Below are 24,533 nucleotides of genomic sequence, written 5' to 3' on the forward strand. Positions count from 1 at the left end.
AATTTCTCATGAAAATGTTCAGGGCTGTTGAAAACATTAAATGTATATATCACTTCCCATTTCACAAAATGATCAAGCAGAATTCTAATAAATAATAATCACATGATTATTGTAACTCGCTCTACATGGGGCTGCCCTTGAGACCTAGAAACTCCAGCGGGTGCAGAATGCCATGGCGAGACTCCTTACGGGGTCCTCGCTGCGAGATCACATTCACCCGGTGCTATACCAGCTGCACTGGCTCCCGGTGGGGTACAGGATCTGGTTTAAGGTGCTCATTTAAACCTTTAAAGCCTTATATGGCCTAGGACCCTTGTACCTATGGGACCGCCTCTCCTGGTATGTCCCACAGAGGAACTTACGGTCTTCAAACAAAAACATCCTGAAGGTCCCAAGCCACAGAGAGGTTAGGCTGGCCTCAACCAGAGCCAGGGCTTTTTCGGCTGTGGCTCCAATCTGGTGGAACGCTCTGTCACAAGAGACTAGGGCCCTGCGGGACTTGACATCTTTCCGCAGGGCCTGCAAGACAGAGCTGTTCCACCAGGCCTTTGGTCAGGGCGCAGCCTGACTCCCTCCTTTGGCAATCTTCACAGAACTTTAGCCTAATGGTTGCCATCAATTTGAGTTGAATTAATTTTAATGAAACGATTTTATAATGTTGTATTATTTTATTGTTGTTAGCCGCCCTGAGCCCGGCTTCGGCTGGGGAGGGCGGGATATAAATAAAATTTATTATTTTATTATTATTAACATGGTAAAAAACACTGAAGCAATAAATTAAAATATTTTAGTAAAAACTCCCAAACATATTTAATGTAGAAGAGTTCATTGATCAGTATAATAACGGGCACTTCGCAAGTATAATAATAATATATAATGCATACTGCTGTTCAGTATTAACAACTACTTCACTTACAGGATTGTTGCAGTAATTAAGAATGTGTGCCATTAGCACAAAATGCAATAGATATAAATAAAGCTACTGCTAATAAACTGCTTGCAGTTACAAAGTAGACAGATCCTACATGCAAATAATTACAGTTATTTAGATGTACGAGTAATTACTTAAACTTAATATAGGACACATTAGTACTGATAATTACTGGGAAATGGGAAATGCCTTCTTTTGCAGTGTAGATCAGAGTTACTCTATTGTTACCCAATTCACTTCTTAAATAATTTTTCCATGATTCTGTTCATATATCGCAGCCTAGCACGTCAAGGACTAATTAACTTAAATGTGTGCTAATTACACGCTGGCATGCAATACTCAAGGTGGATTACCATTGTATTATCACAAAATGAAAAGATTAAGTTGTTTTAGCTGCTTAATGGAACAATTTATTTTTTTTTTAAGATAGCTAATTGTTGTTCCCTACTGTCTTTGAATTCAATCATGAGGTGGACACAAGTAGACAACAGACAAAAAATAAAACTCCTTAATGGAGTAACAAATCCAAAACTAATATCAGCAAGTCTAGAAAGGTGTGTCACTAATCCCTACTAATGGCCTTATTCATAGGTCTGAAGCTACTGAGTTTCTGCAACAGAAAAATTTGCATTAAAAAATTTCCATTTTCCATTTTTGTATTGCTGATGGAAACAGCAGAGCACTACATGGGATTAAGTAACCCAGTGAGGGAGTGGAGGAATGGGAAAAATGCATTTTTCTGTAACATTATCTCTCTATATTTTTTCTAGCTGTTCTGTACGTGCAGAAGAGCATTTTTCTTTAAAAAGGAAAGAAGTACCAGAAGTCTGAAATAGATGCTTCAATGTTCAGGTTGATTCTATACCATAGAGTGATTCTACCTAAACACTAAGTTTAAATTCAGAAACAATTACTCACCTGATAACTGCCTGAAGTTTTTCACAGAGAACCGTGAAGACAGAGACAACATCGTCACAAAGGGACTCTGTGGTAGAATCTCCAAAAAGGGCAAAGGACACATATTAGCAGCAGCCATGTGTACACCTAACTACACCAAAGTTTGACACCTGCAGAAACATCTCCAACTTCAGTGACTTTGCACAGAACATGATGAGGAAGACACGGCATTGAAAGAGAAGCTTTATCTGGGCATATGTGAACAGGACTCTCCTCTGCCCCTCATTCAATGGTCTGGCACAAAATATAGGAATGAAACATCTACTGAGGAAAACGATTCGACCAACCGTTGGGGGAAGGGAATGCTGGAAGCAGAAGGGGAGTAGCTGTTTCTTGCAAGTGTTGCTGGGAAGGAGGAAATGAGCAGAACTCCATGCAGGGTTTCAAGGACAAATGCATGAAAGACAGAGAGACACAGGGATGGTGCTTAGGATGCCTCTGGATCCAATGCACGAAGGACAAGCCCCTCTTGAGGTGCACATGCTATGAACTCTCTCTCCATAATACTCAGATGTAAATATGCGTGAATAAACCATATTTCTTAGAGACACTGCCACCTCTGCCGCATCTCATTCCAAAGGAACACAAACTCTGGTTAAGGGCCAAGACCCCAGGAACCTTGGCAGAGACTGGGGTGGCTTGTAACAAAATTCACAATAATTTTGCATAGGCATGATGGGGGGGGGGAGGAAGTGGAAGGGGAGAAATAAACCAGTTTCTGAGTAGTTCTGAACTCATACCTGGGCTCTTGCACCCCTGAAGGACTCCTTGGCTTTCAGCTACCTTTTAATGAAAGAAATATATTGTCATTAGCACAGGTATGGGAAAGTACCCATGTTTACTGAAGAACAACTTTTCACTTTTCTACTTCTAGACATATGAGCAGTCAAGGAAACCACTCCTGAGACAACTCTAACCCGATCCAGAGGAGAATTATGGAGTTTCCAGATGGGCTTTCAGTGCCGCAATAGTTTGTTGCTAAGCCACGCTGTAAAAAAAATTCTATCTCTACATGAGATAAACAAATGCACTATAGCATTAGTTTTCCTGACTATAATGCTAGCACTTTTATCCTGGATTCCAACATTTTACATTGCATTATGTATTGCAGTATGGAACTGTGGCTTATTTATTTATTTATTTATTTAGTGCCATATCAAGATAAATTTTGAATGGCAGGAAATAACTATATGCTGGAATATTGCCCTGAATTTCATCACATAAAATTGCAACGTAAAACTCCTGTGATTTTCCAGGATAATGGGGTTGCAAACAGTTTCTGGCTGCTAACCTGGAAGCAATTTCCATAACATGGAAAGGAGCACTAAACTTTTGCTGGATGCTAGTTTTCCAGAAGTGGCTTTTACACTGTATGAAAGATAATATAAAACATGGAAATTATCAGGTAAGGAAACATTGGGAAAAGGGAATACAGTGGTGCCCCGCAAGACGAATGCCTCACAAGATGAAAAACTCGCTAGACGAAAGGGCTTTCCGTTTTTCGAGGTGCTTCGCAAGACGAATTTCCCTATGGGCTTGCTTCGCAAGATGAAAACGTCTTGCGAGTTTGCTTCCTTTTTCTTAATGCCGTTAATACCCGGGGAATCCGCGCTCCGCAAGACGAAAAAATCGCAAGATGAAGCAACTCGCGGAATGAATTAATTTCGTCTTGCGAGGCACCACTGTAAAGTGCTGTCTGAATGAAGCCATAAGTAGCATTGCGAGGAAATCACAACCCATTGTTGTTGCTATAGAACTCACTGGATTCTCTTGTTTTTGCCGTAACTGTAAAGTCAAATCACTCAACATCTGGCTGAGAGTTGCCCGCACAGCTGTATTAATACTCCGCTGATGGTAACTGGAGACATAGGTTTCAATGCACACCTGGTTGAGAAGGGAGAAAGGAAAAGCAGAAGCAATGTAATTATAGATGTAATAAAATAAGACTACCAACATAATTATAATTGGTAGAAGTAGGAGGGTGGTTGTTGGTTTGGTTTGTTTTCATTTTATTATGTATTTCATCTTTTTTTATTTTTGTTTTATGTTGTGAACCACCCTGTGATCTTCAGATGAAGGGTGGTATACAAATTTAATAAATAAAAATGAAAGTTAAATGACATAGAACTATTTCTGACGACAGTCTAAATTCTGAATCACCCAAGTCTAAATAGTATCATTTATACCAAAATATTTCTCCAAGTAAGAAAACTACTAGGGTTCCAGTCTGAATGGTTGGTTACCTGATAGTTTTAATACAGCGTATTTTTTGCTCTATAAGACACACTTTTTCCCTCCTAAAAAGTAAGGGGAAATGTGTGTGCGTCTTATAGAGAAAATGCAGGCTGCACAGCTATCCCAGAAGCCAGAACAGCAAGAGGGATCGCTGCTGTTCTGGCTTCTGGGATAGCTGTGTGAAGCCTCTTCAGGGCAGGGGGAGCGTTCTTCCCGCTGCCCTGAAGAGGCTTCATGTTGCTATCCCAGAAACCAAAACGGCAAGAGGGATTGCTGCGCAGACCCTAACACAGACTTAACACTTTAGTAGGAACTAGCCCCTAGTTTAACAGCAGCTTAAAAAATTACCCACCAATCCTCTTTTATTATTTGGTCTTACGAATTGGAATCATGCCATCTTTACATATTTGAATCTGAACTGAAAAAGCATTGAAAAAAAATAATAGAATGTGTAAATTCAATCAATAGTGAGGTTCAATTCATGCACAAGTCCAAATTAAGTTGGTCCTCTTGTCATTTGAGTAATTTATCTCTGACCTAGCTGCTAAAGGCACCTTCTAGTGGCAGACTGCTATGTTATTTTATTAACATAGTCCAAGTTTGGCTTCCAGTGAAGAAGGAGCACTCACCTCAGCAATCTTAAGTACCGAACTCCCATTCAGCTCAAATGTTGGAGTGTATGTTATACAGAGCAGGACCTGCAATCAAAGGAACAACAGAGGGCAAGAGCTTTAGTAGGAAGGTGCCCTGAAACCCTGGTCAAGGCTATGAAGTTCACCGAGAAGCAAGTCCACCACATGTCCTACCTTTGCTAATCACAGAATCACAAGGCAGAAACAGACCACAGGGGCAAATCAAACCTCTCCTCAAGGCAGGATCCCACAGATTAATTTATGTAGCCCAGAAGAGAGTATAGGAATAAAGGAGGAGTGCCTTCTGGGGGTCACTACTCAATCTGACCTGGTGGAAAAATCATGTCCAGCTCTTTATATTCTGAAGGATATCCACCCATCATCACATGTAGTGACTTGGATTCCATTCATTCATGAGTAATAAGACAAGTTCAATGTCACATGAAACTGTCTATTTTGGTATCAAAGCCAATGACCCAAAAATCTGAAAATGGGGCATCTACCCTGTTATGGCAAAAATCTGGGTGCGAGGCTGCTCTGCCACCCAGCTCATCGGACTAAGTCCGTGGGTCCCTGCGGAGGAAATGAGCTCAGCCGGAGACAGGAGCAAACAGCAGAAGATCCAAGTTTATTGCGCAACAGGTTCAAGGCAAGATTGAACAGTGAGAAAGGGGTGACATGAGTTTTTGAAACTCCCTCCATGTCCCAGAATACAGTGCAAAACACGTCATGAATACATTAAAGAGAGGTTTGGTTACACAGATTACATCATGAATATATTAAAGGGAGGTTGGGTTACACAGATTAACATATGGAGGAGGGAGGGGGGAATATGCAGAGCTGGAGATATGCACAGATAAACACTTCCTGGGGATGAGAAAACAATGGTCCCAAATATGCATAGTCTGGCACCTGACATTGCCTGGAGGAAAGGGAAATTGAGCAAATATATTGTAGCGAAGAAGGTGAAGAAGACATGCCCCCCCCTTTCCGTAACAACCCTCTGTCAAAACTCATCGTATGAATTCTGCTTTACAACAGTTCTCAGCAAGCTTAGGGCAAGCCAAATCATAGCTGAGATGGCGCAGAATGTTGGGTTGTGGTCATCTCCATCTAGCCTCTGATTTGTGGAAAGATGATTTTACAGTGGCCCCTGAGAAGGTTAAAGGTAAAGGTAAAGGTACCCCTGCCCGTACGGGCCAGTCTTGACAGACTCTGGGGTTGTGCGCCCATCTCACTTAAGAGGCCAGGGGCCAGCGCTGTCCGGAGACACTTCCGGGTCACGTGGCCAGCGTGACATCGCTGCTCTGGCCAGAGCCAGAGCCAGAGCCGCACACGGAAACGCCGTTTACCTTCCCGCTGGTAAGCGGTCCCTATTTATCTACTTGCACCCGGAGGTGCTTTCGAACTGCTAGGTTGGCAGGCGCTGGGACCGAGCAGCGGGAGCGCACCCCGCCGCAGGGATTCGAACCGCCGACCTTTCGATCGGCAAGCCCTAGGCGCTGAGGCTTTAACCCACAGCGCCACCTGCATCCTGACTGAGAAGGTTAGTCTGAAAGTAAACCAGGTCATACATGTCTTTTAACACACTTTAACAACCCTTGGGTTGCGAGAAATAGGAAATTTGTGGTTACCAGGAAAAGTGCTAGCTATTATTGACTAGCAATTAAAATGTGTACAAACTGTAACAGTGCACAAAATACTGTAAATGTCTTTTCATAAGCTTTAAAATATTATTCAACTGTGGTAATATGCAAATTTAAAGAAAGTATCTGCAAAATGGCAAGCAGAAATTTAAGGATTCTACCCAAACATTATCTGGAGAAGAGAGGACTAGAATAGAATACTCCCTCTAATAAAACAGGATTTCAGTGGCCTCTGTTGGTATTATTTCTCTGCTCTCTCTTAACACAAACTGAATGGTTTAAGAAAGCCTGAGAAGGCCTAAAAAAATAGAAACTGAGCCAGTAGAAAGTTAAATATTCTTGTTACCAATTAATAAACTCAGAATTATAAAGGTTTAAAATGTGCAGCTAAAACACAATAAGAAAGTTGTCTGCAGGATCACCTTAGGGATCCCATTCCAGATTACTAGTGCCAACTAAAAAAAGCCATATTGTGCGTAATACAAATATTGCTTTTCAAAAAGACAATATGCCCGGAGCAAGGTCTCTAACTCAGAGCAGTTTAAGGAGGGCACCAAAATTGCTCGACAAAATGGAAAGAAGAGCATGAAACAGAAATTTCACCTATAAAAAGAGAAAGCCTGCTATGTGTAGTAATGTTAACTGAATAGGCAAACAATATTAGGATGATTGTCCTCTTGCAAATGCCCTGATGAATGCTGTTTCCATTAATGAGTGATCCATAATGAGGATGTGGATTTTAATTACAGCCAGAGTGCTTTCTGTCTTGAAAAACTACTGCTTTGCTCCTTTGTTGCCCGCCCACACAACTGATAATATGCTGATGAGATTTTTCAGATCAACAAGGAAAAGAAACAATGGATTATGCCATCTTTATCAGAATGAAAACCACTTCCCCTAGAACTGGGTTGAATGAATGAATTTATTAATACGGTCACAGACCAGCGTCAACATACACAATATCACAGATCATAAAAAAATATCAAAAATACAAGGGACAATATGAATATAACAAGGATTTAAATATAAAAATTAAAAATTAATTGTTATCGTGCCCCCTGTAATTAACATTTGGGGGTTTGGTCATTATGAGGTACCACTTGCTTCCTGCGATTGATTGCAGACGCACAAAATTTAGCTACATTTAATGTAGTCGGGATTCTTGTCCTCTAGCAGTAGTTTTAAACTATGGTATTCCAATTCTTTCCTAGACTTTTGCAGAACAGGTGTAATAAAAGTCAAACGTATGTCCTCATAAAAACGACAGCATAATAATACATGTGAAGCAGTTTCAACTTCCAACGAGCCACAAGGACAGACCCGTGCTGTGTATGGTTTACCCTCAAATCTGCCCTGAAGTAAGGCAGAAGGGAGAACATTAAATCTGGCGAGGGTAAAAGACCGTCTGTATTTGGGTACCTGAAGAGCTGACAAATAGTTAGCTGGGGAGAAACCTCTCCCATGGTCCCTTATTGCTGGATGTTTGATCATTTCGCTCATGTGGCATTGTAATTCTACGTCCCAGATACACTGGCGAATTGTAGTCCTAGAACTGGGTTAGGCAACCTTGTAAAGTTAAAAAAGGTAAAAGGTAAAGGATCCTTGGATGGTTAAGTCCAGTCAAAGGCGACTATGGGGTGCAGAGCTCATCTTGCCTTTCAGGCCAAGGGAACCGGCATTGGTCCACAGACAGCTTTCTGGGTCATGTGGCCAGCATGACTAAACCGCTTCTGGTGTATGGAGGACTGTGACGAGTGCCAGAGCACATGGAAATGCCGTTTACCTTCCCGCTGCAGTTGTACCTATTTATCTACTTGCACTGGTGTGCTTTTGAACTGCTAGGTTGGCAGGAGCTGGGACAGATCAACAGGAACTCACCTCATCGTGTGGATTCGAACTGCCGACCTTCCAATCAGCAAGCCCAAGAGGCTCAGTGGTTTAGACCACAGTGCCACCTGCGTCCCTTTTAAAGTACTTCTGTATGGCCTATAGACTCCACTGTGCTTTTTTTGTTTATAGCCTGCAGGATTGCACAAAAACAACTTTATAAAATGAATGCAACCCGCCCCCCAATTCCTAGTCCTAACAAAAAGGAAGTAACATGAAGCCCAATTAAATTCTTTCTTCTTCTTCTCAAGTATCACAAATTTTAAGCCCACAAATCTTAAAGGCTCAAGGCTGTTGTTTTAGAAACATTTCAGGTTAAGTCTTTACAAAGTATTTTGTATACTTATAAATCTGTCCGTCCTTCACTACACTGGAAAGAAGAGATATTATTCAGAAAGGGCAAGGGAGACTAACAGTCTATTATATATTATTGTGAAGCATGCCACACACACACACACACACACACACACGTATCTCATAGAAGAAATAACTGCTTGAAAGTCTACAAGTGTATTGGTATTTTGCTGCTTTCACAGCTATAACACCAATTCCCCAATCATCTTTTCTCCACATCTATTTGCATGATTACCCACTTACACACTAAGTGACAAGCATTCCATGTTGCTAAATTAAACAGTCAGCTAGCAAGCAACAGACCCTCACATCAGATGTGCACATCTACGCAAGTGTACAGAGCTGCTTGGGCTTTTCTCCAATCATGTGCTCTAGACTACCCACATTCAAGAGGGAGGTGGGTATAATGGCAGCTTCATAAACCAAATGTAATAACACTTACAATCAAATATGCTGAGAATGAAGGGAGAGAAAACAAGAAAAAAAATCCATGTCCAGTAGAGATGCAGGCAAGCCTCTGTGTATAACAAACATGAAACAATGGTGTTTTATTAATACAGGCATATTACTCTGTTACTATGCACAAGGTGGTTTGCAGCAACAAAATATGCAACAAGGAACACACACCGTGTAATAATCTGATCCAATACAAAAAGTCATAATGAAGCATAACTTTAAAATGGAACAATTTAGTGGTACCTCGGGTTACAGGCACTTCAGGTTACAGACTCCGCTAACCCAGAAATAGTACCTCAGGTTAAGAACTTTGCTTCAGGATAAGAACAGAAATCGTACGGTGGCAGCTGGAGGCCCCATTGCCTAAAGTGGTACCTCAGGTTAAGAACAGTTTCAGGTTAAGAACGGACCTCCAAAACGAATTAAGTTCTTAACCCGAGGTACCACTGTAGAAGCAAGGAATAATCAGCATATCTACAACACAGTCTTACAACTAGGTAAGAATTAAGGCTATGAAGAATGTGAGATAAATTCCTTGGGGTTTTAGCCAGCTCTAGAATTCTGTTGTGAAAGTTGCCCATTATACAAGGACTTGCCTGTCCGTAGATCCTGTTTCAATATATATATATTCCCACACTTTGCTGGGTATTTCAGGTGCTCTTTATAATATTCTCTCAGTCATGCGTAGGGAAACACTTATGTATTAACAGATTCCCCCATACCTTCCAGAATGTCTAAATGACCCAACCACATGGGCAGAGCTTTGTGTTGCTCCATGTGGTCAGATCAATTAAATACAACCCCAACTGCATAGGATCTGCTCGTAGATACCTCCCATATGGCTGGGAGAACATTCAATGGGTGCTTCACTAATCTCAGATTTATTTGTTTGTTTTTAAACAATGAAGACTTCATATGGCATTCACAAATTAAAAATCACATCCTGGGTATGTAATGTACATTTGCTTTAAATGAAAATTAGCTGCAGCCCACTGGCTCATAATCAATACAGCGGCTCAGGAAACACAGTAGGTTCCCCCTCTGATAGGAGCTTCAAGGCAGCTATGAATAAGATAAGATGACCGATGCAAATCCAAGTTATTAATAGGTAGGCTCTGAAGAGGTCCTAAACTGTAAAGAGCTAAGGGACAGGAAAACCAAAAGCAAGTACGGTAGTGGGAAGAAACCTGAGGGACAGGTTGACAGAAATATTGACTGAAGAAAAGGCGCAATAGACAAGAGACAAGTAACTGAGGCATGAATGAGCTAATCAGGGCAGGGCTCTGAAGATGAGCAGGGCTGAAAATCTATGGAACGAGGGGGGGGGAAGAGGCGCAGGATTACCACAGTAATTGGGATAAAATAGATAATTCCCTGAAAAGCAAGAACCTGAAGAAATAATGGATGTAGACATGAAGCTGAAGAAAGTAACATACGCCTTTGGACAACTGTGAGTCCAGAATGACTCCTGGGCTGCACACCTGGTCTTTCAGGGGCACAGTTACCCTGTTCAGGATCAGGGAGTCCCCCACACCTGCCCGCTCCCTATCCCCCAAGAACAGTACTTCTGTCTTGTCAGGATTCAACCTCAGTTAGCCACCATCCATCCATCCACCAACCAACCAACCAACCAACCAACCACCTCCAGACACTCACACAGGACCTTCATGTTTTCTGTAGGCCTCAATAGACTGCTTCCATTGAGCTTTTTGCAGATAAATAAATAACCTAAATAATACTGACCAGAGTCTGGGAGACAATAAAAGTTAGTTATTGTTGTCTCCGATTGTTGAAATAAAACCCAATAGTCTGGTTCAAGTGATTTTTTTTGTGTGCCCCATGAACAAAACAAGGGCAAACACATTCATAATTCTGGATGTGTTGTATAAGCATGGCATGTTTAATTATGAAGATGATGAACATAGTGGTTTCCCATTAATCAGTGGAACTGTAAAAAGGTTCTGCTGCCACTAGAAACTATTATTCAGAGTGATCAATGCTTCAGACGTCCGGGCAAAGTCTTATATCAGGAGTGGAATAACCAAGTATGTGACATGTTGTACATTCTCTAAATAAAGCCTTCATTAATTTGCTGTGCTAAGGCAGCAAACTCCAACTAAAAAGTCAGCTGATATGCAACAACATAATGAAACAAGGAGAATCATTTAACAGAGTTCTTTAATGGCTCTGGTAGTAGATTTGGCATTCAGAGTTACGACAATACAAGGAATGTAGGAACTATAGAAAGCAGGAAAAAAAGGGGTTTTTTCTTTCAAGTAAGTATATACAGGATTGCCATCTGTGAGCCTCTTTTATAATTGTTTCTTAACATTAAACATTGGTGGTGGAGGAATTGGGGAAAAACCAAGTGTCTCACCTTCTGCAAGTAGAATTCAGCTTCTGCAAAGCCACCATTGGATACAATCCAGAAAAGTTCAACCTTAATAGATTGCTCTATTTACCACCAGTCATACCCTATGAACAGGATGATCTGATATTGCCTAAAAGCCTACTTTTAATACAACAGGTCAGTTTAATACAACAGGTCAGTGTAACCTCAAGGTGAGAATAAAACTATACAAGGGGAGTAACTAAAAATACATCAAATATGTATAAATTTTAGACTTCAGTCTTACACATAATCACTTAGAAGTTTGTTTCAGTGAGACTTAAACAAGCCAGGTAAACAAGCCTAGGAGGATCAGGTCTCACTTGTTATTTCACACACAAAATTGAACCTATGGAAAGATTGAGGAAGGGCGACCACAACAAGAGCATCAGTTTCCTGCTTGGTAAGTTACATATTTACTATTCATTAAAAGGAGGTGGCAGGTTCCCTAAAGGAAGCACCACAAAAACAAATGCTCACTGGGAATAAGTATATTCCGCCACTCAGTTGGGTAAACACTAAACTGAACAGGTGGCAATACAGATATCAACAGTCCTTCTTTAATCCCTTCCTACGTGTGTTCTTTTAGCAACACAAAAGGCTTCTGTTTGTTTCCATTCCTGCATGACATACCACACAGACCTGCTAAATTTATGAAGATTAGTTTTTCTAGAGTCAGGGTGAAAAACAAGGATCAAAGTCTATTAATACTGTGAGAAATATTCATACCACCAATCCTGGTGTTCTTTATCACTTTAATTAACAGTAAAGTGGGGGGGGGGGACAGCCTCATAAATACTAGAAAAGGTCACTACTGACAGTAGTTCAGGGAACTAGCTGAGCAGGGATTAATTAGTTGTTTCCAGCTCTCGCTTTTCTTTGCACACAGCAGCTCTCTCAGCAGTTTCATATTTCCTAGGACAGTCTGCCCCTACTGGGTGCCCTGCAAATGTATTGGGCTACAACTCCCATGAGTCCCCAGCTGCGTGGCCAGTGCTTAACTCTCCAGTGATAGAGGTTGAAGTTTGAGGAATGCAGCTGTTAGCTACATCAGTGAAAGAAGACACCCAATATTCCATTCAAATCTACCTGTAAAGTGCAGGTAACCTCTCTGTGCCTCCTGTAATCTTCTCCTGCACTGCTAAAAGGTTCATATTTGGGGATGACTCTTTTCCCCCCCTTCACTGTCTGCAACCAGAACCACAGAAATTTAGTGGTTTTTATCGGCATGGAGATAAAAGTGAGGGAGAAAGCTAAATTATTTCATGTCAAGCAATATCTTGGGCTCCATTAAAAAAATTGGCAATGCTAATATAACTAATGGGACGCGGGTGGCGCTGTGGGTTAAACCACAGAGCCTAGGACTTGTCGATCAGAAGGTTGGCGGTTCGAATCCCCATGACGGGGTGAGCTCCCGTTGCTCGGTCCCAGCTCCTGCCAACCTAGCAGTTCGAAAGCACGTCAAAGTGCAAGTAGATAAATAGGTACTGCTCCAGCGGGAAGGTAAACGGCGTTTCCGTGCGCTGCTCTGGTTCGTCAGAAGCGGCTTAGTCATGCTGGCCACATGACCCGGAAGCTGTACGCCAGCTCCCTCGGCCAATAAAGCGAGATGACCGCCGCAACCCTAGAATCAGTCACAACTGGACCTAATGGTCAGGGGTCCCTTTATTTTTCTTCCAAATAGTGACTTGTAGATCTACCCACACAAGTGTTGCTAGTTTCCTGTGGCAGGCATTCGGAAGAACACAGAGTATCTGGATTGGGCTGAATTAGATGCATGAGACTGAGAATCTCTCAGAAACTCCATTGAGAACATGCTTCCACTATTCAGGGTATTGAAGCAGCCAACATGACAGACCTTTAACTCTGCACTGCAACATGATGTAATAAAAGGAAATGAAACTTTGACAAAAAGTGAAATATGAAAGTAAAGGTGTAAATTAGTACAAAGTATGCTAGGAATTTGGTAAATGTTCCCATTCACATCTGAATAGTGAGAATCCCAAATGAATTGTGCTAATGTCAGCATTACTATGCCCTCATTTGTCAGACATTCACTAGAGAATGTTGACAACCTCATTTAGGAGACTGTCAATGTTCCCTAGTATATCTCTGAGTTATTGGTCATTCACAAAATTCACCAGTTCCAGTGCTGATGTAATCCTTATTCTATTAAAGATCATTGGGAGAAGAACAGAGAAATTCATCCGTGAGATGGATGGGAGAGTTATTAAGTGTGCATGATACCATTATTTAATGTACTGTATTTTTTCTGTGTATAAGACAATTTTTTTTGCTTTAAAACAGGCTTCCTCAATCTTGGCCCTCCAGATGTTTTGAGACTACAGTTCCCATCATCCTTGACCACTTGTCCTGCAAGCTAGGGATCATGGGAGTTGTAGGCCAAAAACATCTGGAGGGCCGAGGTTGAGGAAGCCTGCTTTAAAATGTAAGTAAAAAAATTGGGGTTATCTTATTCATGGATGGTGAATGCGCAGTGGCTCTGACTCTGGTGTGTGTGGCCTGGACTTGGGTTTGGACTCTGGTGTGGGTGGCCCGGGCTCTGGTTCGGGCTCTGGCTCGACTTCTTAATTTTGGGTTCGAAAAAAGAGGGGTCATCTTATACATTGGGGTGTCTTAAATACGGTAGTTTGTGATCAGGAATATGAAATTTAGATTGCATTAGTGAAATAGCAGCTTATCTATCACACATTTTGGAAAGTTGTTGATTTGTCTGTTCACTAGGCATTTGGACATCTCTTAGGATATCAAAACTAAATTTTGCACGATAGTTCCAAAGACCAAGGAGCAGACATAAATGTGGGTACAACTGGATGCTATTTGAAATCAAGATGGTGAACTGGACTTTTCAAAACTGCACTGATTTTAACCACTGATTTCAAAATTGCATTACTTTATTTTTGTTATAGTTTCTTAGAATTCCTGAGCAATGCTGGGTACAAGGCTACTAGCAGATTATATGGGAGTTGGACAATAATTAGTGATGGGGGTAATGTAATGGGTATTTTTTATCAGTGCAAAGTGTGAACAACAAAAGCCTATTGGGTGCAGAAAGTGTTTGGTATTTCCTGACATCTTTATAGATGCTTTAGAATCTTACAAAACCAAGTCAGAGAGACATTTCCAAAGTTTGGTCTGCTATGAGGTGACAAATAGTAGTTGCATCATTCAGATTAGTAAACAAGGATGCTTGGCCTTAGCAGAAGATCAGATAGCACCCGCATAGCTGACCTGACTAAATTTGGTGCTGTTCTTGTCAAGATGGCACATGTTCTTGCGGGCAAAGCAGAAAAATCCCATTGCACCAAAAGAAAAACGCAAAAACAAAACCCCAAACACCACCCACTTTGGAAACATTTAGTACACATAGCAGTGAAGACTTTTATAGAGTCTAAAGCCTAATTCTAACATATGTCCTTCCAAAAAAAAACAAACAAAAAAACAAAAAAACTTAAAAAAAATTCATGAAAAGAAATTGAATCTGTGAGATTCCAAACAGGATTCTGGAAGTTAGGCATAGAGTGTACCTATGCATTTTCATGTCTTATTCATCCTTAATGCATTGAAGGGTGGGATATAAATTCAAAAAATAAATGGATAAATTCTGAAGTTGTAACTGGCTGGTGGTGCTTAGTAAAATATAACAGGTCTCACAGGAGTTATCTAGGTTTTAGACAGTTTACATTCCTTTAGGATTAGGGATTTCCTTATACATTAAATAGATAATATACCAGCCTAAGAACATGCATGTATCCCCACTTCCTAGGAAACATCCTCTTGTCCAAGGCTGCAGCCTGGAACAGTAGCCTTGTTCAAGGCTCATTGTGGAGAGAATGTTTTGGGATAGAAAAAGAAGGAAAAAGGACACCTTTCCCAGCCTCTCTCTGCCTCCTGGAATTTGCTAAATAATGCTAAAGGATTTAGGTTTGGGTCTAGGTGCCAGCCATGATCTTAAGCTTGTTATTGCTATGGGTGTTGGGGTGTAAGTCTCCCCACCCCCGTCACGAAACATCACTGTAGAATGCCATGAGGTTGTTTTCTGTTTCAGCAGGCCCTTGCAGTCCCTGCGTATGGGGTCCTTGCAATGGGGTCCTACGTTCTAAATATCCCTTTGCTTTTCCATTTACAAAATAACACCCTTCCACAAACACAGGGAATCACCTGAGTTTGCATAAACCACCTTATTTTTAGCTGGCCCCATTTCACTTCCCAACAGATGACTGAGGTATTGTGTATTACAGGGAATTATATATTGGATCCTTAAATTGGCCAAATCTGCTACTAAGACTAAATAGATTAAAATAATGGAAATCTGTCTCTTTCCCCTCAGGCTCCTGCCACCATGCCTTTCACCATAACAGTATGAACTAAACAAAAAAATTCCTTCCAGTAGCACCTTAAAGACCAACTAAGTCAGTTCTTGGTATGAGCTTTCGTGTGCATGCACACTTCTTCAGATACAGATGTGCATGCACACGAAAGCTCATACCAAGAACTGACTTAGTTGGTCTTTAAGGTGCTACTGGAAGGAATTTTTTTGTTTTGACTATGGCAGACCAACACGGCTACCTATCTGTAACTGGAAGTATGAACTAAAACAAGGAACAACAGTACTTTGTCACCCTATATAAATATGCAAGGGTTAAATATTATTCCAAATGAACAGATTTAAAAAGAATCACATTGATACCCTACAAGGTTCTTTTTATAACATTGTGTAGAAAGAGCTCCCCTGTATAACTCCTGGGATGAAACAGTGATAGATTTAAAACTGAGAAATAAATTTCAACAGGCTAAGGAATACTCATTTTCAGCACTCACTTTCATACACACCCTTCTCTTATACACCCCAAAGCTGAAAAATCATATATCTTAACACTACTTCTCACCAGTCAGGCATATCTTTTCCAGGAAGGAACTGACATGACAAAAGACAATTGGAACAAGGATCTAATGGCATCCCCTCATCGCCAGTGCACAAGGCTGCTTGCCAAGGAAGCACTCCTCCTGATTTCATTCTCAGCAATTAAAGTGTGTATAGTTCTAGGAACAGCAGTGTGCATTAAATATACAAAGGATTTACAAGTTTCACACTTCAGTTCTGACACTAGAGTATTTTGAGCACAAAGGGGTTTTAAAGCTTCCCAGAAAAAACAACCCAACAACCCACAATGTTAACCTTTCTCCCCGCCCCACACGTTCACGTCTCTTACACCACCAGCCCATGATGAGCCACCTTACATAAACAGTATATGTGGCCTCCTTTATCACACAGTGCAATGCTTAATAGCAGCCAGCGTGGTAGGGGTGGGGCCCACTCACCCAAACTCCAGTTTGTTCCTGCTGCTTACTGGGAGATGGAAGAGAAAAAGCAAAGTGGTGAGCTGCAAGCACACTTGCAGAGCCAATCTGGTGCTCCTGACGGTGTGTTTGCACTGCGCCAACCTCACTACTCCCCCTGATAAGCTGCAGTGTGGCAGCCGACTGGAGGTCAGCTGAACGGTGGCATCCCACCATGCCATCTGCTACTGGCAATGTTGTTTGCTAAAGACACCTGCTTTTTACATTAGGCATAAAAATGCAAAACTCTTTGCATGCCATTGTTTCTAGCTACCAGGGGACTCAAAGGATTTTCTGTCTCAACAGTGTGGTCACAATTTAAATCTTCTGTCATAAATGTCATGTTGACACACTGATGGCCTATGAATCCAGACTTCAGTTGGTAAAGCAGAGTTCAACTTGCAACAAAAATATGAGAGCTGGTTTTGTACCATGACGTAAGAAATGTTACTAAGGATTCAGAGAAGCTCCAGAGAGCTGCAGAGTTGAGTCAGTCAGGAAGTCTCCTCTGCAGCCACGTAAGTACTGACGTCTGAAAAATACTAACCTTCATAACTTCTACCTGCAGGTCTTCGTTGAGGGAAGGAGTCACTCTGACTGCATTCAGCATTTGATTAAGCAACTGCTTGTCATCAGAGTCTGTCTCCATGGTTACAAATCTCTCATCAGACAGTAGCTTCTGCAAAGAGAGAATGAGACTGCTTAATCACAGGGATTATTGATTTGCTTGATACATAATGCTGGTATAATAATCACATTACCCCCCAAAATACCTTATTCTGTTTTTTATATTTAAAAATGTATACCCTATTGTTCACCATGCAGTTCTCAAAGCAGCTTACAACAATGAAATACATAATATACAAAATTTAAAGCTTAAAGTAAATCTCAAAAATCCTCAGAATTTTAAAATGTCAGAAAATAATGTAAAGCATCAGCGATGCATTCAAGGTCCAAAGGCCTCCTGCAATCAAGTGATTTTTGACCAGGCATTTAAGATTCAGTAGGGATGGTGTCTGTGGTGAGGCAGTTCCATAGAGTTGGGCCCACAACAGCCAAGGCACAACTCCTAACTGATATAACTCATGCTTCTGGCCTATGGGAAACCACCAATAGTGCTCCCCTAGATGATCTCAGTGATCAACTTTGAGTGCACTGGGTAAGGCAGTCCTTCTGGGCCTAAGTTATTCAGGGCTTTATACACTAGTGCAGGGTTTCTCTAGCTGTTGTTGGACCATCATTCCTAGCTAGCAGGCCCAGTGGTCAGGGATGATGGGAATTGTAGTGAAAACAGCTGGAGACCCAAGTTTGAGAAATCCTGCACTAGTATAAGAACCTTGAACTTGGCCCAGTGGCAGACAGAAAGCCAGTGTAGCTGTTTTAACATTTGTGTAATGTGTTGGCAGAAGTCTGTTCCTGCCACAGCATTCTGCGCTAGCACTATCTGAAACTTCTGGACCAGACCCAAGGGCAGTCCCGCATTAAGCACATTGCAATAATCCAGTCCTGAAGTTACCAATACAGTGGAACCTTGGTTTTCAAACGTAATCCATTCCGGAAGACCGTTCGACTTCCGAAATGTTTGAAAACCAAGGCGCAAAGGGCGGTCTGCAAATTTACAGAGAAAATTGATAAAAATACAGTGGTACCTCAGCGGAAGCCATTTGACTTTCGAGGCACATTAAAAAACGGAAGCATTTACTTCTGGGTTTTTGGTGTTCGAGTTTCGAAACATTTCTCAATGGAGACATTCAAAAACAGAGGTACCACTGTACATGAACTGCCGCAGTCAGGCTAACCCTGTCCAGGAATGGCTATAACATGTCTACCAGCTAAAGCTGATAACAGGCACTCATAGCCACAGATGTCACCTGTGCCTCAAGTGACAATGATGGTCCATTGCGTACCCCCAAACTAGATATCTGCTCCTTCAGAGGGAGCACAACCCCATCCAGGGGAAACAACTGACCAAGAACCATCAGATCCAAGAACCACCCACTCATAAGGCCCCTGTCTTCCCAGAGTTCAGACTCAGCTGACAGGCCCTCATCCTGTCCACCACTGCATCTGTGCCTGGGCCCCATTCTTTCACAACCTCTGCTGAATCAGATGTAATGGAGAAACAGAGATGGGTATCATCAGCATACTGATGACATCCTGCACTAAAACTCCTAATGGTCACTCCCAGTGGCTTCATATAGGTGTTGAATAGCACTGGGGACAAAACAGTGGCCTGTGGAACCCCACAGCATGGCCTGAGGAGATATTTAGAGATCAATGTGTAGAAACATCTGGCTTTTGCACAGTTGAATTGTAGCAACAATTGAGTCCATCTGTTGCCCACTCACGACTGGTATGTGGCCCCCAAATGATTGCCAATGAGAGAATGTGGCCTTCAAGCTGAAAGAGATTCCCCACCCCTGCCTTAGCAACTAAAATGTCAGCAGGGCACCATCCACCTCCATCAAACACATCCAACTGCGGCAGAACCTCATTGCCATATACCTGCATCCCTGCTAGAGCATGCTGGGCCAGCTTCACGTTCTTGCTTTCCAAAGCAAGCTGGAGTGGAAGGAGGCACTTCTCCCTGATGGCCAAAGAAAAATAAACTTTGTTTAGGACTATGCATTCAGAAAGCCTACATTGTAACTTTTGAATTTGGCTCTTGAAAGGCAATTCAGAAGCATATGTTACATTTAGTCTTCTTTGATGCAAACATTGATCATAAGGTAAAGGTAAAGGTACCCCTGCCCGTATGGGCCAGTCTTGACAGACTCTGGGGTTGTGCGCCCATCTCACTTAAGAGGCCAGGGGCCAGCGCTGTCCGGAGACACTTCCGGGTCACGTGGCCAGCGTGACATCGCTGCTCTGGCGAGCCAGAGCCGCACACGGAAACGCCGTTTACCTTCCCGCTGGTAAGCGGTCCCTATTTATCTACTTGCACCCGGAGGTGCTTTCGAACTGCTAGGTTGGCAGGCGCTGGGACCGAGCAGCGGGAGCGCACCCCGCCGCAGGGATTCGAACCGCCGACCTTTCGATCGGCAAGTCCTAGGCGCTGAGGCTTTAACCCACAGCGCCACCTGCGTCCCAGAAACATTGATCATAGTACGTAATAAAAGAAGCAATTGCAAGTTCCTTCCAGGTGTCCTGTTCATTGAACATCCATGATATGTGATCCCTTTGACAATGCTATTTGTCCCAGCAAAAGTTTTGGGGTGGTCATACCGCTTCATTTGCAGTCTGTGCATATCCTGTAACGTCCAGATGAAATCCTGTAACTTTTCAAAGCACAAATGCTTTGAGTTGGTTTGTTTTGTCTTGCTTTTGTTGTGATATAGTCTCTCTGGGCAGCAATAATGTGGTAGCATTGGTAAACCATTGCAGAACAATTAATAAAGCACTATTACTGTGTCAAGAAAATCTGCAAAATAACACCAGACTGTAGGAGCCTGCAGATAATGGTTACATCCACACCACACATTTAAACCACTTTAACAGTCATGGTCTCCCCCAAAGTATCCTGGCAACTGTAGTTTACCCTCACGCAGAGTCAAAATTCCCCTGAACAAATAAAAGTGCCTGGGATTCTTTGAGGAGAAGCTAAGACTGTTAAAGTAGTAATAAAAGAGTGGTTCAAATACATGGATCTGACCAATATTAGAAGCCTCTTAGATGTGGTTACAGGATCAAGAACAGGCTGCAGGATTATACATTCCTTCTACACAGCTCTTCTCTTTGGAACAAATTGCCCCCATCCCACTTAACTGCAGTTATGAGATGCAACAGCACTAACCTGAACAAGGATGCATCTAGCAAAGATCTGAAACCAGAATTTGAAGCCAATAGAAAGTTCTGGCTAAGAAGGAACCATGGTTAAAATCAGAGACAATTCATTTCTTAACTTTCTCCAGGGAAAGGAGGGAATGGGGGCAAAGAAAGCATACAATCCTTTGGCTACCATAGCAACTGATCAGATGAAACAGGGAAGAACCAGAAGACCAGCAACTGGAGCCTGGATTCTCCACCACTTAATGCATATTAGAGTCATAGAATTGTAGAGCTGGGAGGGACTATGAGGGTCATCTAGTCCAAACCCCTGAAATGCAGGGATCTTTTTGCCCAACCTGGGACTCAAACTCATGACCCTCATATTAAGCGTCTGGTTGGTCTGAGCTGGTAAGCTTGTCTACCTATAGACTTTAGATTTCAGGAGCTGAATCCAGATGTTTAAGGAAATGATGTTATTTACTCCTTGCTACCACTCTAATTTTTTCAGGGGGCTTTGGCAAGTCTAAAAGGAACAGCAAGCGGGAATGCGTGCCTTTGTGCACATTCTGAACATTTCTGCATGATCCAATTTGGTTCATTTGCATCTATGGTATCTTAAGAACTACATGTTCCAATCCCTACCATTTATCTGGTCAACTGGCAATCAGCCAGACTTCCACATTTTCAGTAGAAGAGGAAGCAGACATACTGTCTTCCATTACAACTGAGCCAGTGAGTGCTTTATTACAACTGGAAGCCTTTTATGGCTCACTGCATGGCACCTGTGTATTTCAGCAAAATGCCCACCATCTCTTTCCCTACCTGTTGTCCTCCAGACATTTTGGATTGCAATTCCTATCACCCCCAGCCAGCACAGCCAATGGTCAGGGGAAGAAGGGAGCTGTAGTCCGAGAGATCTGGAGAGCACCAGGCTGACAAAGGCTGATCTACAGCCGTATCCTTTTAACTGATAAAAATCAGATTTCTTTTTTTTTAAAAAACCCCTCAGAAGCAACAAAACGGATTAAAAACCAGGACTGATTCAATTAGTTACCTCCCTGTTCTTGAGAAAAGCATTTAGCTAAAGCTCTGATTAATGCTAATGGACCATCTATATTCCCATCACAACAGTTAACAAAATGAACTGTCATTGTGTCATTTCCTGTCCCTCTCAGTGATTTTATATATTTTACCATCAGCAGTCACTTGGCCACTTAGATTGCTTAGTTGGCTTAGAATTGCAGAGCTTTAATTTTAACACTGTAAATGGACTGCATGTTGCTGCAGTTGAGAGCCTATGATTTCGGAGTGGGCCATTCCTTCCTCTACCATGACCCTCCTTCAAGCTTCTACTTTGCCTTAGAAGCAAAGGGATTGCTGACTGAGGATGATTAGTGAGTCTGTGGGGTTTTTTTTAGCAAAAGCATCCTAAGCATCCAAGTATAAGACTGCTCTAAATATTTGTTGTGCATAGGATCCTTGCTGCCTTCTTTCCTAAACCTGTAACACTGTGAACATGTTTGGAATTAAGGGGGTAAGGCAGCAAGGGAGTCAATTGCAGCAAACAAAATGTGTGGAGCTGCCCTAATTATTCAAAAGGCTCACTGTTTGGGCTGAGAACAGACAATAACCTACAGGATGGCGGTTAAATTAGAGAAACCTATGGACCAAGGTATTCACATTCCAATTATGGTGAGCTAGAAAGAAAGAAATGTGATGAGGAAACCATCTTCCATTATTAAAATGAGTCAAATAGTGCAGATGCTATTGGCTGGCTCTTTATGATTAGGAAAGAAACTGCTTGCCTCACTCTCCTTTGGTGTCTTCCTCAAATAGCTTTTGCACAGTGTGAACAGAGAAGCTATAATTCAGGGAGGGGGGGGGTCCTGCCTGAAACTGAAGGAGTTATTAAAATGTAAATGCCATCAATGCAAATCAGTGACCTTTCCCACGTTCCATTTTGGGAATTGGCTGAGCTGCCTTTTTCTTGTTTCCAGGTCTGAGATGCTGTCACTATGGACAGCAGTGACATGACAGGCCAACTAAAATCTAGAACACTAGCAAGGTCACAGAAACACAGTCGCTGGCTGTGAGAAGCCGATAGTAAAATGGAAGTTCAACTACTTCATTCTGGCAGTAAAAGACTTCAAATGTGAAGAGAATGGAAACGGCTCATTAATTCAAGCTCTGAATTAAAATTGAGATGGAAATGAGAATTGGCACAAATTGAATCTTTTTTTCTTACAACATCTGTAGAACGTTAACAAACCCAATTGTCCTCAAAGGCTGATAGAGGAGATGGAGAAAGTTTACAACCCAACACACTTTGGTTATTTCCATATGACCTGTTTATTCAGCATTCATTCTGATTTGTTTGCAGGGAGGTTAGACATTCCTGCATCTAGCACACACAATCCCACATTTCCCAATGTGTTTCCCCATGAATCTGCTTATCGCAAAAGGTCTGATGTGGAAAGTTGCACAAGAGCTCCAAATAAACTTTGATTTTGCAACATGCATTTGTTGGTTTGTGACTGAATTCCACCACAAAGCACCAATGATCTGGAAATGCCCTTTGTAACTTTTGGTCCTTCACATCAGATGTAAGGGACTGACAGAACAACAGTTAGTGTATCCTTACCCTTTGTGCTTTTAACCTGTCCCTTTTCAAGATGAAGAGTAACATCTCCTATCTCTATAGGGAATTGGGGGAGCACTGCTATTTATACATTTTCTTGTTTTTATAGCTGACTAGGCAGGCATTCTAGCACAGGCAAATGCAAGGATAGAAAAGGTGGGCACATAGAAAAGGTGGGACACCGGTGCTAGGGAGTAATTGAAGTCTTGCTGGTTTGTTTGAAGAATTTCTTAAAAAGAAATGATGTCTACATGATTACTTGTGTGGCAGAGTGGTGGTGGAGTAACAGTCTGTAAAGAATTAAACATTGAATAATAGTAGTATCATCATCTTATTAAAGGTCACAGTCATGGGACAGTTCCATTGCCCCCATCAATAAGCATATGATGAAAATTCTCAATTGGGGCATGCCATGTGGAGCTAAAAATATAAAGCAAAGGCACAAAATATGGCTGGGAATATGAAGTACTGCTATGAGTGTAACCTTGAAGAAAAGTTAAATACAGGGCTCTAAAACATTTCTGCTGACCAAGTCAAAAGTTGTAGTCGCCCCATCTGTCAAGTCTCTCATCCCGCAACTAGTAGGGAGTCTGTACCATTGGGAGCTGCTGCCACAAAGTGCACTGAGCACCCTGAGGCAGCAACTTCCAATCCCCTCTGCACCTTGCGTTTGCCGACAGAGAGGTGGAGGGAAAGTGTTCACTGTACACCCCACCCCTGCCTTTTCTGCTCTACAGCAGGAAGAGTAAAAAGTCAGTTTTACCAGCCTTGGCAGAAACTCTTTGGATAGCTTGGTCAAAACTTAGAAATAATTCCCAGACTTCTTCCCAAGTTGGAAGTTGCAGGGACCACAGAGCAATTGCCGAGACATCCCCCCCCCCCACCTCAGCAGAGTTGCCAGAGTTACGGAACCACCTTTGCCAAAACAAGGAGGTTTGTTGAAACCTGGTCAGATATTTTCAGGTTTTGACCAACATACCTCTTTGAATTATTCAGAAGTAACAGAGATGTTGCTGTGGAAGTTCTAGAGCTATTTTTAAAAAGCTATATAGAAAATAAATAGACTTTTTCTAGAAAGCATTCACAACCTGGTATGTGATGTGTGTCATGGGAATTCACGCTTCCTTATCTCTTACTTCAGGGAGAAGCCAGCAAATTAATTAGGCTGTGCTGTGTGTACCTGGACACAGCTGTCGTTTAGAAATAATGGGAAATTTGGGTAGTCAGGGAGATATTATGTTCAAATAAATGCCACACAGCACAGTTCATCCTTTGCTTT

At 41.9% G+C, this 24,533-nt stretch overlaps 1 protein-coding gene across 2 annotated transcripts in view; it reads right to left on the reverse strand.

Annotated features, from left to right (window-relative positions):
* The window catches only part of ARFGEF3 (ARFGEF family member 3), a 71,828-nt gene that overhangs the window by 35,328 nt on the left and 11,967 nt on the right, over nt 1-24,533 (reverse strand). For both annotated transcript variants that reach the window (XM_079970928.1, XM_079970927.1), the window contains exons 3-8: nt 19,354-19,435; nt 17,396-17,527; nt 4,753-4,821; nt 3,650-3,772; nt 2,629-2,671; nt 1,850-1,928 (exon numbers count right to left, since the gene is read on the reverse strand). In XM_079970928.1, the coding sequence (XP_079827054.1) occupies nt 1,850-1,928; nt 2,629-2,671; nt 3,650-3,772; nt 4,753-4,821; nt 17,396-17,527; nt 19,354-19,435 (528 nt within the window). The remainder of the gene's footprint in view (nt 1-1,849; nt 1,929-2,628; nt 2,672-3,649; nt 3,773-4,752; nt 4,822-17,395; nt 17,528-19,353; nt 19,436-24,533) is intronic.

Source organism: Podarcis cretensis (genome assembly GCF_951804945.1).
Source record: "Podarcis cretensis genome assembly, chromosome: 3".
NCBI classification, from domain to species: Eukaryota; Metazoa; Chordata; class Lepidosauria; order Squamata; family Lacertidae; genus Podarcis; species Podarcis cretensis.